Source organism: Cucurbita pepo, chromosome 9, assembly GCF_057944985.1.
Source record: "Cucurbita pepo subsp. pepo isolate OVF chromosome 9, ASM5794498v1, whole genome shotgun sequence".
Classification (NCBI taxonomy): domain Eukaryota; kingdom Viridiplantae; phylum Streptophyta; class Magnoliopsida; order Cucurbitales; family Cucurbitaceae; genus Cucurbita; species Cucurbita pepo.
The window spans coordinates 3,217,949-3,233,220 of record NC_141806.1 but is presented as its reverse complement, the minus strand read 5'-3'; the positions used below and the strand labels follow the sequence as shown (position 1 = coordinate 3,233,220).

The window sequence follows — 15,272 nt, the reverse complement described above, 5'->3', positions numbered from 1 at the left end:
TGTGATGTCTCACATTGATTGGGGAGGAAAACAAACCACCATTTATAAGTGTGTGGAAATCTATCTCTAGCAGACGCGTTTTAAGGCCTTGAGAGGAAGCCTGAAAGGGAAAGCCCAAAGAAGACAATATCTGCTAGCGGTGAGTCTCGGCCGTTACAGGGACGCTATCCCACCTCTTGACCGAAGAGCAAACCCACCTCACACTCTCCCCTCCTCTTACAAGGACGCTATCCCACCTCTCGACCGAAGAGCAAACCCACCTCACACTCTCCCCCTCCTCTATTGAGACTGAGCTTGCATGCATCTAATTTTTCCTATTTTTAAAATCTTTTTTTAGTTATAGATAGCAAAATAAATGAATTATACTCTTTATTTTTAAAATTAATAATTTAAATGGTTATTAAATATGGTAGTTGTTTACTCCTAAATGTAATCAAAATAATATGAATACTAACACGTGTTCGGGTTTGGATTACCGTAACAACTCGTAATAAACTTGTATAAATATAGATATATTTTAACTATTAAAAATCATACATAAATAAATAAATAAATATATATATATATTATAACAAATATGGAAAGTGGAAATTTGAAGAACTATGAAATGAAATTTTTTCAGAAGAAGTTCATTTATGGTAATATGATTAATTCATTTGAACAAAATGTAATAAAAAATAAAATAAACAAATAAAAAGTTAAATACTTTTCAAGAAAACTCCCAACTCCCAAGGAATTGAGAAATGGCACATGGGCTTTTTGGTCATTTGCATGTATCGTCGATTCTAGCTAACGTTTCACACGACTTTCTAAACTCTTCTTTAGTTAACAACCCAATAAAAGCGTCCATATGAATCTAATAACCCGACTAACCTAGATTAACAACCCAAATCATAAAAACTAGGTTGGGTTTGTTGGATGAATACTCTCTCCATTGGTTCGAGGTCTTTTGTGGAAGCCCAAATCAAAGCCACGAGAGCTTACCCTCAAAGTGGACAATATCATACCATTGTGGAGAGTTGTGTTCGGGTTAAATTTTTTTCAGTTTGTGTTGTGTTTAATCTTTTAATAATCAAAATTCAAATTGGTTTGTGGGTTATTTTTTTGTCGGGTCAACTCACCAACCCGAAACTAGGGTTACAACTCAATCCAATCCTACCATACTTTAAAAAAAAATTAAGAATGTTTAACGTTTATAATTAATGTTAGTGATACATTGTAACTTGTAAAATTTGATATTCCGACTTTATGATATTATAGCTATTAATGTAACATTTACGGGGACGTATAAGAATTTTTTTAAATAATTAACAAAAAACACGACGACCTTACTCAACGTGAAAATAGAGGGTTAATTGGGTTGGGTTAAAAACTCTATTCAAGCTATTCGGGTCATTGTTCAACACATAAAATAAAATATATAAATTATAGAAAAGGAATTAATTGATTATAAAAATAACATTAAAAAAAAATATAAATTATTTGTCATGCAATAAAATAAAACCGTCAACGTCATAATCAGACAACAATGGTCTATTTTCAACACATATGGACTAAAAAATAAAATAAAATAATATTAAATTAATTTACAAAATTTAATATTTTTAAATTATAAATTTAAGCTTTAAATTTTCAACTTTTTTACCGTTTCTTAATTTACTAAATACAAAAATATAAATTTTAGGGTTAAATTTATATTTAATAAATCCATTAACATATATTGGTCTGTATTTTCTCAGCCTCATAGTTTTAAAATGTATCTATTAATAGAAATTTAAACGCCTTTATTAAGGAATACTTAGTTCTCCTCTTAAACCGATGTAGGATCTCACAATTCACCTCTCTTTAGAGCTTAGCGTTCTCACTAGCACACCGCCTAGTGTCGGGTTTTGATACCATTAGTAACAGTCTCAAGCTCATCACTAGCAGACATTGTCCACTTTGACTTGTTACGTATCGTCGTCAACTTCACAATTTTAAGACGATCTATCAAAAAGAGATATTTACGTTTCCCGTTATAATTTAACCGTGGTTAAAAGTAATAATTGAAAACCTGGGGAGAGAATTTTTGAAGTCCAAAAATAAGAAAGATGTGAATTAGTTATGGGGAAAAGCGAAGGGCCAAAAACAACCGTCGGCGCTTGGTTTCTTAATTATAAAACAATTGGCTTAACTTCCATTGTTTTTAATTTTTTTAAATATATTTATATAATTATTTTAATAATATATAAAAATAAAAAATACACCAATTTAAATATAGCTCAACTCGTCCCAATGGGGAAGAGAACAAGCCACCATTTATAAGGATATGCAAACATTTTTCTAGGAGACGCGTTTTAAAGCGTTGAGAGAAAGCACGAAACGAAAAGCTCAAAGAGGATAATATCTACTAGCGGTGAACCTGGGTCGTTACATAATCCCTTACATCGACTGTTAGGGTGTATATATGTTATTTTAAACACGATAAATGAAATAATATCGGAGGTTTGAATCATTATCCGCGCACGTTTTTTTAGCTAAAAAATAGTGAAGAATTAAATAAATAAAAAAACTATATGAGAAAAACACATAATTTAAATATTTTACTAGATTTATTGTTTTTTACCGTAGTAAAAATATTATTAGGTTGAAAATTACAGGGGGTAAAAAAGTAAATGCTTAATTAAAATTTTTTTATTGGAAAATGAAAAAGGGAAGAGAGAAACGGGTGGAATATTTAGGGTAATATTCCCTCAATAATCCCTTTTCTTGTCCCACAAGTTACGGCGCGTGAAAGAAGATTCTAGAAGCGCGCGTGGGGGTTTGCAAATCCATGCAGCCCATAGTTAGAGGCTAGATGGCCGTTAGTCCAGAAAGTCCCGCGCCACGCGCTCCCCTCAAGCACACAGCTTTCTACTTTCCCTCCCACATTTTTCATGCGAACCACCAATTAAAAAAAAAGTAATTAATTAATAAATTAATTAATTCCTCCAAAAATAAAATAAATAATTTATTTATTAAATTATTATTTTCCTCCTCCTAATTTCGCAATACTTTCAATAAAATAAAAATTAAAAAGAAAAATATACACAATTTATTAATATTATTTAACTAATAAAATTTATTTATGATTCTTTTATTACAATATTTATTTGAGAATAATTTAAAATATTTTTTTTCTATTTTTTTTAATAATATATATAATTAATTAATTAATTAAGAAAAATAATTTTAATTATTATTTAATTATTTAATTTAATTAAGAAAGTTTCCATATTAAAATTCCATTGTTTAGGTCAAAGAATTTGATATTTGGACAAATATTCTTGGGCTATATGAATAAATAGTTTTACAGAGCGGTATTGGTAAAGAAGCACAAACGGTGGTAGCCGAAGCTTTGTGGTACTTTCTCCCAGCGCACAGAGCTCGAACAGTTCAAATCGATTGAGATTTGAGGAGTAAGAGAACAAGATTCACCGAAGGATCATACGAGTTTGTTGTTCGAGAGGTAAATGAAGCTTTCTATCGATCGTTTTTTTGTTTTTTGTTTTTGTTTTTGTTTTTGTTTTTGTTTCTGTTCGTCTTTTGAATGTTGATTCTAATGTTTTGATGTTTCCCTGTTTTTCTCCTCTTCCGAAATTTCTGTTCTTCGTGTTGTTAGTTAATCTCTTTTGTTCGTGTTCTTCGGATCTCATTCTATTACCTATTCTGGATTGATTTTTATTTTATTTTATTTTATTTTTGTTGTGTTTCTCTCTCTTTTTTTCTTTTGGTTTGTTTGATTTCTGATTTGTTTAACAGAACCCTAGGGGAAGAGGAAGTAGATCAGTGTGAAAGAGAAAAATAGTTGCAGATGGCCAATATTGATATTGAGGGGATTCTTAAGGAACTTCCAAATGATGGGCGTATACCCAAAACGAAAATTGTTTGTACTCTGGGACCTGCTTCCCGATCGGTGGCTATGATTGAGAAGCTTCTTAAGGCTGGCATGAATGTTGCTCGTTTCAATTTCTCTCATGGTACTCATGAGTATCATCAAGAGACCTTGGATAACCTCAGGACCGCCATGCAGAATACTCAAATCCTTTGTGCTGTCATGCTTGATACCAAGGTCTGTCACTTTCTCCTCTGTTATGATCTTGTCTTTAAACTGATTAGCCATGCAATGCTTTCAGGATCTAGTTACTTTATATTCTTGAAAATTATTCGTTGGTTCTGGCTTGGGTGATCTGAAATGGATGGAAGAAATAAGCAGAATCTGATTAATTAACTTGGATTATTGATTTTGGCATATGAAATATTCATGTTTTGTTGCATCTTAATCCAGTTGCTAGGTTAAAGGGCATTGCAAATGACACCTCGTTGAAATCAACAAATCCAATGGCACCCTCTAAATTTAAGAGAACCCACATCTAAATACCATGATGAAACTTGGAACCAATCTTGTATTTCATTTCCTTTTTCTGTCGCCTATATTCCAAAGAAGCAAAATGTGGGTTCTATTTGAAATTTCGAAAATCTTCTAAGCCAATAAAATGCTGTTAACAAAAAGTATTCAATCTAGAACTTTACATGAGAAATAGTTAGGCTTGTTACTTGATTTGAATCTGGTATATTATTATTAACTTGTACAAAGCCTTTAGTTATCTTACAACATTTCCGTAATCCTTTGCATGTCTAATGTGAAGATGCTGTCTATTTAGGTGAATTTTTCTGTTGATATGCCGTGTTTTTGCTACCTTTCATGCACAATTCTTACCACTGGGCTTCTTAAATCTCTATGCTAGTCCATGCATGTTTTCTACTTCTTATACTAATAGAATAATATAAATATACTTATAAAAGGAAGGATCAGATATACACTTCTACTCAATTTTGTGTTCCTTTTAGTACTTCCAAACTGATTTTTTATGAAGCATCTCCTCTTATTCACCATGGTAGGGACCGGAGATTCGGACTGGTTTCTTGAAGGATGGGAAACCAGTTCAACTGAAGGAAGGTGAGGAAGTCACCATAACTACAGATTATAGCATCAAGGGGGATGAGAAAATGATCTCAATGAGTTACCAGAAGCTTGCTGTGGACTTGAAACCAGGAAATAATATATTGTGCTCAGATGGCACCATCACCCTCACAGTCTTGTCTTGTGATACAGAAGCTGGGAAGGTGGTATGTCGTTGTGAAAACACTGCGATGCTGGGAGAAAGAAAGAATGTGAATCTTCCTGGTGTGGTTGTGGATCTTCCCACCCTGACAAAAAAGGATGAAGAGGATATTCTTGGTTGGGGTGTTCCCAACAGTATTGATATGATTGCTCTCTCATTTGTTCGCAAGGGTTCTGATCTAGTGAATGTCCGGAGGGTTCTGGGCCCCCATGCCAAGCATATAAAACTGATGTCAAAGGTATGTATTATGTTTCCAGATCAGGGTTTTATTGCATGCGTTGCTTGACAGCAAATTGGTAATTACTTTAAGTTTGGATATACATTTTCATCAGGGAAATTAGCATTTCATGCCTAAAAGCAAGCATAATAGGAAAGCCAAACTTTGTTTAATCGCTTAAAAATCATCTCTATTAATGAATGTCAGTTCATTTGAAGCTGTTTCGCGAGACTTGCTTTGTTGATTTCTTCCTTTTGAAATCATTGTTGTCATTGCTTCCATATGTACATGGCATGTTCGAAGTTTTGAATTCTTAGTTGCGTTATTTGCAGGCTAGTTGGGTGGGAACGGAGTTGTTACTCGACTTCCAATAGTTTAGTATTTTTTAGGACATACTTTTTATTTGGTCTGTTTCTTTAAAAATAATGTTCATTTCCAATATCATTATATCTGTTGGATCAAATGGTAATTTCTCTTCTAATGTGAATACCCAAGGTTGAGAACCAGGAGGGAGTTATCAATTTTGATGAAATTTTGCGTGAGACTGATGCATTCATGGTTGCTCGAGGTGATCTTGGAATGGAAATTCCAGTCGAGAAGATCTTCTTGGCACAAAAAATGATGATTTACAAGTGTAATCTTGCTGGCAAACCTGTGGTTACAGCCACTCAGATGCTTGAATCAATGATCAAATCTCCACGGCCAACCCGTGCAGAAGCCACAGATGTCGCTAATGCTGTTCTTGATGGCACAGATTGTGTTATGCTTAGTGGTGAGAGTGCAGCTGGGGCTTATCCTGAAATTGCTGTGAAAACCATGGCTCGTATTTGCATCGAAGCCGAGTCATCCTTGGACTATGGTGTCATTTTCAAGGAGATGATAAGGTCCACTCCTCTTCCAATGAGCCCGTTGGAGAGTCTTGCATCCTCAGCTGTTCGAACTGCAAACAAGGCAAAAGCAAAGCTCATCGTGGTGTTGACTCGTGGTGGAACCACAGCCAAGTTGGTTGCTAAGTACAGACCAGCTGTCCCAATCCTCTCAGTCGTCGTTCCAGTTTTAACTACCGATTCTTTTGATTGGGCCTGCAGTGACGAATCCCCAGCCAGACACAGCCTGATCCACAGAGGTTTGATTCCTATACTAGCTGAAGGATCTGCAAAGGCCACTGATGCAGAATCCACTGAAGTGATACTAGAGGCTGCTCTGAAATCAGCCATAGGAAAGGGACTGTGCAAACCCGGTGACGCCATTGTCGCACTTCACCGTATCGGAGCTGCCTCCGTCATCAAGATATGCATTGTGAAATGAATCATCGGGCTCCGTCTTCAAGAAGTTCCCCAGGTGTCTTCCTTTACCTTTCTTTATCATTTTGCTAATTATTATAAGCATAGTTATTAAGTATTTCTCCTAAAGAGGGCTGAACCGGTACTTTGTTTTTCGTGTTGTGTAAGGGGGTGGGTTATATTATATATACACACCCCTTGATTTTCTTGGACTGCTGCTGTGTGTGTAATTTTGAAGAGCGAAGAGTTTATGCTATTAGATCCAATCTTCTCATGTTAGGACGAATAAAGGATTGAATGGACTTTCATAGCTCTTTTGTTCTTGAAATTCCCAAAATTTTGTGTGTTTAGAACTATAAATCATTTGTACTATGTGACTATGGTTTATATCCATTTTAGTTTTCATTTCCCCATTTCTGTTCTTTTCAAGCTTTATATCTTTAGTTCCTTTGTGATTTTAGTATCTGGGTCCGTTTGTGCCCGTCTCGACCAATCTCACGAGACCGAAATACAGGATTTTATTACGTCCATACCGACCTTTTCTTGGCTGGTATTATTTATTTTTTTTTTTTTGGAGTATACTCTTAATTTTTCAGTATATTTCTTTCTAAAACTGTTTTGAATTCTCCTACTGTTATTATTATTATTAGGCTAGGTTAATAAAAATATTTCTAAATTTATATATATATATATATATATATATATATATAGTTTAACAATATATTTGTTTAAAAAATACTTATTATTAATATATAGACTATAGTCGTGTATTAACGTCTTATAAATTATCTATAATTGTTAGTTTAAAAGGTGTTTAAAAAGGGTATTAATGACACCTTTTAACCATTTAAAAGATATTTGTTAAATGATTTATAAAGTTAAAAGAATATTATTGAAAACTTAAAAGATTTTTTAAATGATTTTTAAAGTTAAAGAATATTATTGAAAATTTAAAAGATATTTTTGAAACCTTTTTTTTTAACGTTAAAAGGATATTATTCCAATTTTTTTAAAAGAATATTATTGAAACACTTTTATAAGTATCTTTGAAGTTTTTATTTGATTTTTTTCTAAAATTTTTAAATTTAAAAATATTATAAAAATTAAAAGAGTATTTTTATTAATTTATGGTGACTTAAGTTAATTATGAAAGAAAAAGAAAAGGAAAAAGGGTGGCGTTGAATTATGAGTGCCGAAAAGGAATATAAATAAAATACTTTAAATTTATAAACATCAAATCAAACGAACCTTTTACTTTTCATCATTGTTATTTTACTAAATCAATTTGTTTTTTCAAAATAATATCTATTTCATTTTTTTAAATAATACAAACCATATATATATATATATATATTGGGTTTGAAAAGAAATTAATTGTTTAATTAAAAGAAATTATATATATATATATATATTCTTTCAAATTTTGATTTTTTTTAATTAGTTAAATTTGAACTCAAAAGAATTAACACATTTTTACTCATAAATTAAAAATAATAATAATAATTAAAAATATTACACGTTATATTTTTAGTTTTGGAGTACTATGATTGATTTCATGACCTTTTTTGGTTGATAATTATTGTTTGCTTTTTAGTTTAAAAAATTATTTAATGATTTATTTATATTTTAATAAAAATATTCATTATTAATTAAGTAAAATACAACATAGAGTTGAAGACAAAAAGATTCCATCTCCTTAATTATAATAATTAATTCCATCGATCAATAAAAACAAAACATAAATAAAAAAAAATAAAAAAAAACTCAATAAATTAATAAAAATATTCTTAAACTTTTATATAACGTTTCAAAAATATTCTTAAACTTTCAAAAGTTTTAAATGTACGTTTATCGTTAGTTTTAGATGGGAACCGTCAGTACATTGTTTCAAAAATACCCTTGACGTTTTCAAAAGTTTTATTAATACCGTTAAACTTTTTTTTTTTTTTTTGACGTTAAGAATAGTTTTACCCTATGCATAGTATCACGTTTGAAAAGTAACCATGAAACGTAACGGTAAAAATACCCTTACCTTCAACATAGCTCAACTAGTTAAGACGAATATCAAAAGTATAAGGGTATTAATGTTACTTTTGAGAGTTCATGAGTATTCTTGAAACGTGACATTCAGAGTTCCGTTCATGTGCTAATAGTAAGGGTATTTATGACTTTTTTTAAAAAAAAAATTAAAGGTATTATTGGAATATTTAAAAATTCAAAAGTATTTTTGAAATTTTCAAAAAAGTTAAAGGGTAATAATGACTATTTCGAAAGTTTAAAGATATTTTTGAAACAAAATATTAAACGTTTCTAAGATTGGAAGAGTAAGAGTATTTATGGAATTTTTCGAAAGTTGGAGGGTATTATTGGAATATTTAAAAATTGAAAAAGTATTTTTGAAATAAAATAAAAAATAGAGAAAATATTTTTATTAATTTATTATGTTATTTTAGATTAGAAATCAGTCCCCACTATTCCACAAAACAAACACTCCCAAACAAAAAGAGAAGGAGAAAAACAAGTTTGTGGATAAGATTTTGATTGCAACCAAACAGCCTTCAAACTTCCACTTTAAAAAGTCAACGGTAAGAAGGTTAAAATAATTTTGATGGCTTAATTAATTTTTTTAAATAAGTTGAAATTTTATAGATTAGGTTGAGTCCAGTTTGTTACAAGTTTGACTTCTAAATTTTTAACGGTATTTTAAAAAAAAAATGTAAATTTTTAGGGTAAAAAAGTAAAAAAAAAAACGATAATTTTATAGTCGTTCAATATAAATTTTAGAAGTCAATTTGAACATAACTCAACGAGTTAAGATGTTATACTTTAAATCAAAAGTCGGACAATAAGAGGGTTAAAATAATTTTGATGGCTTAATTAATTTTTTTAAATAAGTTCAAATTTTATAGATTAGGTTAAGTCGGATTTGTTACAAGTTTAACTTCTAAATTTTTAACGGTATTTATTATTTAAATTATTGAACCGTAAATTAATAATGGTAGACATTTTGTTAGTAATTTAATTATTTTCACTTGATTTTTCCCTTTTAAATATGAACGAAATCTATATGAGATCTTATCATAAAAAAATTACCACATAATTTTTCTAAATAAGTAGAGAAAAATAAAGAAATAAAATGAAAAACTCATTATTATCTATTTTATTTCAGTATCTCTAATAATTTATTAATCCTTTCATTTATAGTTTAAAGAACCGTACTCGACGATGGATCGAGCATAAGCCCCCTAAAAGGGTGCGCTAGAGAAGGGCGAGAGCCACTTGGCACTCGGACCTTGTTGCACCACGAGACACTATCAACGAGTCGAGTTGTTTGGGTTAGCCCTGGGGCCTGCGAACGTGGACCTTCCGAGAGAGTGTGGAAACTATACCTTAATAATTTTAATAATTTTCTACCTACATTGTTTAATTAAAAGAAAATTCAAAATCTTAGCTCAATTAATTAAATTAAATATTAAAAACAAAACAGAGGTCAAATAAAACCACACATAATTTAAAATTTTTAACTTAGGAATTAAATTAATCAACATAATGATTAAAAATAAGAATTTGATTACTCACAAATTGACACGATCTGAGCCAATTATAAAATGACACGTGTCCAAATTTAATTGGAAGATATTAACAAATCCTAAAATTATAAAGCCACGTGTTTTCATTATGAATATTTTAACCAAATAATTAAAATTAAATTAGATAAGAAATTAAGGGTGTTTTTTAAAAAAGTTATTTTTTAAATATTTTAAAAAATTTAAACGTATTTTTAAAAAAAATTTAAAAGTCGTATTTTTTTAAAAAAATTATTAATAATTTCCATTAAATATATATATATATATATATATATATATATATATATATATATATAATAAAAAAGAAATTTTTATTTTTATTTTTATTTTTTAATGATAAATTAAAGAGGGAAGAGTCGCATTCAAAGTGATAATGATTTGCAATGCCACTAAAGCAGAACGATCTGACTCTGCGATTCGATCCACACGGGAAGGGCAATTTCGGAATTATATAAACTAAAATCAGTCGGTCCATTCCATTGCACTACAGAAGTCACTATAAATACTGACACTCCCACTAAGTGGCTTATCCACGATCATTAGAACCAGAGCTTCAATTTCTACGCTGCGCATACTGACGAAGACGATATTCTCGGTGAGTGAGAGATCTTTCAAGTGTAGAAATGGAGCTCCGGAGTTACTGCGGAGGAGCGGCAATGGCGGTGTTTGTTTTAGTGTTTTCTTCTGTAATGGTGGTGAGTGTTTTGGCTACTTCCAGATTGGCTGAGATCTCCGCTGCTGGTGAGTTGCTGAGGCGGAATCTGCTTGCAAATGGCCTTGGAGTTACTCCTCCGATGGGGTGAGTGCTTTGATCTTCCGCAATCTGATCGGTTTTTTGTTTTTGTTTGTTGATGTATATTCTCTGTTTTTTATTCAGATGACGCTGGTTACTTGACTGAATTTGTATGTATATATTTTTTTTTAATGTTAATTTGTTGTTCTTTTGGAACCGATTAGATTTTCGACTTTTCGTCTCTCTGTTTCAAACTTTTGATTATTATCCCGTGGAAATTTTAGGTAAACAGTGTTCTAGGAGATTTTCTTAATTTTGCTATTTTGTTATATTCGGAAGACTAGGAGAAAGGTTTGACGTATTTGGCACATACTTCTCTAATTATCTTATTCTTTTCTGTATTTGTCCTTTTCGTTCTGTTAGCGAGATGAATTTGGTCTCTCTCTCTCTGTCTTTCTTTTTGGATTAATTAAGATCATTTGTAATATCCGATTGGAGGAAATGGAATAAAGAACATTGTTGATGAAACTGTTCTTATTTTAATTTGAAAATTCCTTGTTGTTGGACAGATGGAATAGCTGGAATCATTTTGCATGCAATATCAATGAAAACATGATTAAAGATACCGGTAAATTTCATCATCCAACATCTCTCTTACTTCAGCTCTCAAAACACTAAATAATGATTAATAACAAAAAGCCCTGGTTCAACAGCTGATGCTTTGGTCTCCACTGGGCTTTCGAAGCTTGGATATGAATATGTCAATATCGGTATGGGCCGATCTCTTCTCTCTTTCTCTTATAGTTCTAGTTCAAGATTCTAAAGGTAAACTAAATGATATTTGGCTTTTCTTAGATGATTGCTGGGCTGAGATAGCTCGTGACGATAAGGTAATTTGAGATTGCATGAGAACTGTTTGATTTTATGTCTCTGAGAGTTCTGACTTCTCTTTAACATGATTTCAGGGTAATCTGGTGCCGAAGAAATCGACGTTTCCGTCTGGCATGAAGGCTCTTGCAGATTATGTTCACGCCAAGGGTCTTAAGCTTGGAATCTATTCAGATGCTGGGTAACGATAATTTTCAACTGCATAATCTATATTTTATTTTTCCATTTCAAGTCTTAATTTATCTTCTATGTTTATGTACATATTTTTTCAACTTCACTGTTTATTAGGGGCAAGACTATGCAAAGTAGATAGGTTTTACATATTTAGCTTATTGAATTAATATATGGGATAATTCCAACTCTACGGTATCTTAGAGACATTAATGCACATGAAAGATAATTGAAATTTTTTAAATGTTATAGGGAAAAAGAGGACAATTTTAGTATAGATTTTCATTTTTAGCGTTTTCAAATTTCTTTGCATATTCTCTTTATGTAAAGTCGATCTTCCATATTCACGCATTAAATTATCATGCATATGTGCAGGTATTTTACTTGCAGTAAAACCATGCCCGGCTCTCTTGGTCATGAGGAACAAGACGCTAAAACCTTTGCTTCATGGGTATGAACAACAGGGAATACTCCCTACCAAGTTTTTCAAATCATAGCATACTATGTTCACTTCTTGAAGTTCGTTGATGAACATTGCTTTATTTGGCAGGGGATTGACTATTTGAAGTATGATAATTGCAACAATGGTAACATTAAGCCAACCGTTAGGTAATGCAATTGTTACAATCATAAATCAATCAGTTCACTTCTTTTTTCAGTTTGGCCATTTGTGGGAGTTTGAAGGGTGAATCAGCCTGTTGAATATCTTTTCTTTTTCAGATATCCGGTCATGACTCGAGCGCTGATGAAGGCCGGGCGACCCATCTTCTTCTCTCTTTGTGAATGGTATAGCTAATCCTACTTATTCCCAACTCAGTATGTTCATATGAAACTATTTCTTTTCTATTATCATTTATGACAATTCCTCTCTTGCTTTGATCTGCAGGGGAGACCTGCACCCTGCTTTGTGGGGTGATAAGTTAGGAAACAGCTGGAGAACTACCAACGACATTAACGATTCGTGGGAAAGGTATCGATTCAAAGAAGATTTTGCTTAGTTTCTTATACTTTAGCATCTGAAACTCAAGGATTAAAGCATTGGAGATTGCATTTGCAGTATGATTTCTAGAGCAGACCTTAATGAACCATATGCCGATTTCGCACGGCCTGGTGGCTGGAACGGTAGTGTATTCGACATATCAGACCAAATCGTTTCTAGTAGAATATCTTTGGAATATTTTGATTAATCATTCTTTCTAACTGTTATCAGATCCTGATATGCTTGAGGTGGGAAATGGAGGGATGACTAAAGATGAGTACATTGTCCACTTTAGTCTTTGGGCCATTTCCAAGGTATTGGGCAGCCAGCAAAAACTTTAATGTTCTTGAAGATTGAAAAAAACCTGGTTGTTAATATAGTCCTTGTGGGGTGGTGGTGTTGCAGGCTCCCCTTCTTCTTGGTTGTGATTTGAGGAATCTAACAAAAGAAACAAAGGAGATCATTACAAACACGGAAGTCATTGCAGTTAACCAAGGTATAAAATATATCTCGTATGATTGAGGATATTTAGTCTTCCATCACGGTTTCTCGTAGGTATCATATTTGACTGTTTACTATAGGTAAATATCGATTATCGTGTATCCGCTTATTGTTCTCTCCATTTTCTTTGTAATTTATTTGCTTCTTTAAATGATTATAAATAGAGAACTTTCACCACCAATTAAATGATTATAAATAGAGAACTTTCACCACCAAATGGTGGTTTTATAAAATATTCTCATGGTACTAGAACCCCTTCGGTTTAGCAACCCCGATCCTTTTTTCTCCATGGCTTCTGAATCCTCTTCTCATCTTCTTCCTTTCAACACTCTAATCCATATGATCACCATCAAACTTTCCTCGTCCATTTAGGTGCTTTCCTCGTCCATTTAGGTGCTGTGGTTTTAGCAAATATTTTCAAAATACATATAAATGATCATTACACTTTCTCGGGTCATTCATGGTATTGCTCGCTTCTCAATCTCATCAACTTCGCTCGATAATTCCTGAAACAGATCCCCTCGGTATCCAGGCCAAGAAGGTCAGAAGCGAAGGCGACCTAGAGGTAAAATTCCAACACACACTCTTACTATTACCATATCATCATCCATTTTGTTGCACAACAAAGAAGACCTAAACATCCATTTGTTAACTGTCATTCCAGGTCTGGGCAGGACCTCTCTCCGACTACCGAGTAGCACTCGTGTTGCTGAACCGTGGCCCATGGCGCAGTTCGATCACCGCCCAATGGGACGACATCGGAATCCCTCCAAACAGCAACGTTCGAGCAAGAGATCTTTGGGAGGTAAGTTTCTAGCACCCACCCCCAAACAACATCATTCATGTATCCACAAAAATCTCTGATTGTGTATGAAATTTTGCAGCACACTACTTTGAAGACCATCTTTGTAGCGAATTTGACAGCCACTGTGGATTCTCATGCCTGCAAACTCTACATTTTGAACCCAATTTCTTGAGGTTAAAGACATTGTTGGCTCGGCAGAAATAAGGTTTTAAGCTGATTTATGGAACATTCTTATGAACATCTTTGTTCAATGCTTTGTTTTTAAAGCTGGGCTGTTAGTTTGAGGAAAAAGAAATAAAAGGTTCCCAACATTTCATATATTTTTATGGTTAGTACTATCTTGAAAAAAGATTCATTAATTTTCTAAATTTATATTAAACGTTTGTAGATGAGCTATGAGGTGTCGTTACTACGAGGTGTCATTAAATTTATATTAAACATTCGTAGATGATCTACGAGGTGTCGTTATGTAACGACTCTACTGAAACAAAGTTGTAACTAAATGCATGACGTAATTTTATAAAATGATCTTATAAACTTACACATTTGCATAAGAGTCTTCAAATAAAACAAGATAAATATTCCGAGCAAATTAAAATAAATCAAAGAAAAAAAAAAAAGAATAATGGCCAAAATAAATGCAAGTACCGTCGGTCATCTGTACCTAAAATAGAATAGTAACACAATGCTTGAATATGCGATATGAATGAGACCTATAGAGAATGGATATTGACATAAATAATTAATGTCGATACGAATAATTTTCTCGGGTTTTGATTTGCCTTTTGGATCACGTATCTTGTTGTTTATCTTTGTGATGTCAAGCTTCAAAATTAATATTTTATAAATATTATCAAAAATATTATGTGTACTTTTAAATATTTAAATTTAAATTTTATATTTTCAATAAATTTTAAAATTAAAATTAGTTAAAAAAAACAACATTATTATTATTATTTTTTTA

At 32.0% G+C, this 15,272-nt stretch overlaps 2 protein-coding genes across 2 annotated transcripts; both read left to right on the top strand.

Moving 5' to 3' along the window:
• Positions 1 to 3,309: 3,309 nt before the first annotated feature.
• Positions 3,310 to 7,065, top strand: LOC111801633 (Pyruvate kinase family protein). The gene is made up of 4 exons (XM_023685690.2): positions 3,310 to 3,487; positions 3,781 to 4,090; positions 4,921 to 5,382; positions 5,857 to 7,065. The coding sequence occupies exons 2-4, from the start codon at positions 3,833 to 3,835 to the stop codon at positions 6,667 to 6,669; spliced, it is 1,533 nt and encodes a 510-aa protein (XP_023541458.1). The 5' UTR covers positions 3,310 to 3,487; positions 3,781 to 3,832; the 3' UTR covers positions 6,670 to 7,065.
• Positions 7,066 to 10,751: 3,686 nt separating this feature from the next.
• Positions 10,752 to 14,622, top strand: LOC111801819 (alpha-galactosidase 1). Its single transcript, XM_023685993.2, has 15 exons — positions 10,752 to 11,030; positions 11,534 to 11,592; positions 11,678 to 11,734; positions 11,820 to 11,854; positions 11,930 to 12,033; positions 12,399 to 12,474; positions 12,574 to 12,632; positions 12,744 to 12,809; positions 12,910 to 12,993; positions 13,081 to 13,145; positions 13,234 to 13,316; positions 13,408 to 13,498; positions 14,019 to 14,068; positions 14,168 to 14,308; positions 14,388 to 14,622. The coding sequence occupies exons 1-15, from the start codon at positions 10,855 to 10,857 to the stop codon at positions 14,478 to 14,480; spliced, it is 1,239 nt and encodes a 412-aa protein (XP_023541761.1). The 5' UTR covers positions 10,752 to 10,854; the 3' UTR covers positions 14,481 to 14,622.
• The last annotated feature ends 650 nt before the right edge of the window (positions 14,623 to 15,272 follow it).

Bases quoted from the DNA above. Each gene is read 5' to 3' on its own strand.
- LOC111801633 (XM_023685690.2), top strand. From the start codon at position 3,833: ATGGCCAATATTGATATTGAGGGGATTCTTAAGGAACTTCCAAATGAT. The intron at 4,091-4,920 runs GTCTGTCACTTT...TCACCATGGTAG, and splicing joins CTGTCATGCTTGATACCAAG to GGACCGGAGATTCGGACTGG. The intron at 5,383-5,856 runs GTATGTATTATG...TGAATACCCAAG, and splicing joins ATATAAAACTGATGTCAAAG to GTTGAGAACCAGGAGGGAGT.
- LOC111801819 (XM_023685993.2), top strand. From the start codon at position 10,855: ATGGAGCTCCGGAGTTACTGCGGAGGAGCGGCAATGGCGGTGTTTGTT. The intron at 12,034-12,398 runs GTAACGATAATT...GCATATGTGCAG, and splicing joins GGAATCTATTCAGATGCTGG to GTATTTTACTTGCAGTAAAA. The intron at 12,633-12,743 runs GTAATGCAATTG...TTTCTTTTTCAG, and splicing joins AACATTAAGCCAACCGTTAG to ATATCCGGTCATGACTCGAG.